This window comes from Condylura cristata, unplaced genomic scaffold (assembly GCF_000260355.1).
Source record: "Condylura cristata isolate star-nosed mole 26May11 unplaced genomic scaffold, ConCri1.0 scaffold00035, whole genome shotgun sequence".
Taxonomy (NCBI): Eukaryota; Metazoa; Chordata; class Mammalia; order Eulipotyphla; family Talpidae; genus Condylura; species Condylura cristata.
The window spans coordinates 14,834,590-14,835,941 of NW_004567136.1; the positions used below are offsets into that span (position 1 = coordinate 14,834,590).

Consider the following 1,352-nt stretch of genomic DNA (forward strand, 5'->3'; position numbering starts at 1 on the left):
CCCCGCTCCAGCCCGTGAGGAGCGGCTTGCCAGCGGGGTATCCTTTATTTACACTTTCTCTCAGATAAAAATATACAGATCTGCCGCCCTGCTGATTCCTCAGGGCTTCTTGGGGTGCGTGAGAGGGCGGGGCCAGACAGGCCCCAGGCCCGGCCACTGTCCGCCTGGCCCCTGGGCCCAGCTGCTTCCCTGAGATCAGCCCCAGAATTTCTGGGTGCAGAATTTCTGGCACGTGCCAGGCCTGGGGTGGGGTGGCTCGAGGGGCCGGGGCTGGGGCCGGGAGACAGCCCGGGCGGCGTGGAGAGAGCCCGGGCCCGGGAGTGTGTCCTTGGGGGACGCGGGGACCTGCGTGCTCCAGGCCCGCCTATATTTTGGAGGTGAACCAGTTCAGCACGGGCGCCTTGTTCTTGGCCACCCACTTGATGTTGGCTTTCGTGCGCTCCAGAGCTTGCTCCAGAGCCCGGGTGCCCGAGCCGAAGCCCGTGTCCATGTTGTCCTTCTTGAACTGCTCCAGCTGCCGGGAGAGCGGAGAGCCTCAGCCTGGGCCAGCCCCCGCCGCCCTCGCCTCCCACCGGGCCGGGGTGCAGCCTGCTCCCCAGCACGGCCGGGCACCCCCCACCCCGGGCCACGTCCTTTTCTAGGCCGGTGGGCCCTCCTGGCGTGGCTCTGCCCGGGCTGACCCTCCGCCTTCACCCCAACTTCCACCCCAACTCCGGCCTCAGACTAAGCGGGGGAGGAAGCCGCAGCCGGCCGAGCCCAGGCGGCCCCCCAACGGCCGACGCGCCTCTCGGACCGGGCGCCAGGGCGGAGCCGCGGCCAGGGTGACCGGCGAGAGGGTGGGCTACAGGCACCCAGAAAAGGAGGGGGCCACCGTCCGGGCCTGTGACTGCCCAGACTCTACCCGCTGAGGACCCAAGGCCTTCACCACAAACGGCCGCGCGAGGTCGTGGCAGCGAGCACCCCGCCCCCCGAGACCGGCGCCCCCCGAGACCGGCGCCCCGCTGGGCCGCGCTGGACAGGCCGCGGGGAGGAGCCTGGGGCGGGGCGGCTGCGGGGGGGGCTGGGGTGGTGACAGCTCGTAAATGCGCTAAAATTCCACTGAAATGGCGACTCTGAGGCACAGGAGCCGCCGGCCCGTCAGAAAGAGCCGCGGGGAGTGGGGGCGGGTCAGAGCTGGGGGGCTGGGCTGCGACGCACACGGGTACCCGGTGGTGGGGAGCCCCCGGGGATGGCAGCCGAGACGGGGAGGGGCGCAGAGTGACGGCAAAGTAACTGTCGTCACACAGCGGCGTCGTTTGGGAAACACCCGCGGCGCCGGCCCGGACGTGTCAGGCGCGTGGGCACGCCGGGGC

At 70.9% G+C, this 1,352-nt stretch overlaps 1 protein-coding gene across 1 annotated transcript in view; it reads right to left on the reverse strand.

The window, feature by feature from the left end:
* Positions 1-26: 26 nt before the first annotated feature.
* Positions 27-1,352, reverse strand: part of ANPEP (alanyl (membrane) aminopeptidase) — a 12,076-nt gene continuing 10,750 nt past the window's right edge. The window contains exons 19-20 of the mRNA XM_012732683.1: positions 902-1,034; positions 27-514 (exon numbers count right to left, since the gene is read on the reverse strand). Coding sequence (XP_012588137.1) covers positions 365-514; positions 902-1,034 — 283 coding nt within the window. The 3' untranslated portion in view covers positions 27-364. The remainder of the gene's footprint in view (positions 515-901; positions 1,035-1,352) is intronic.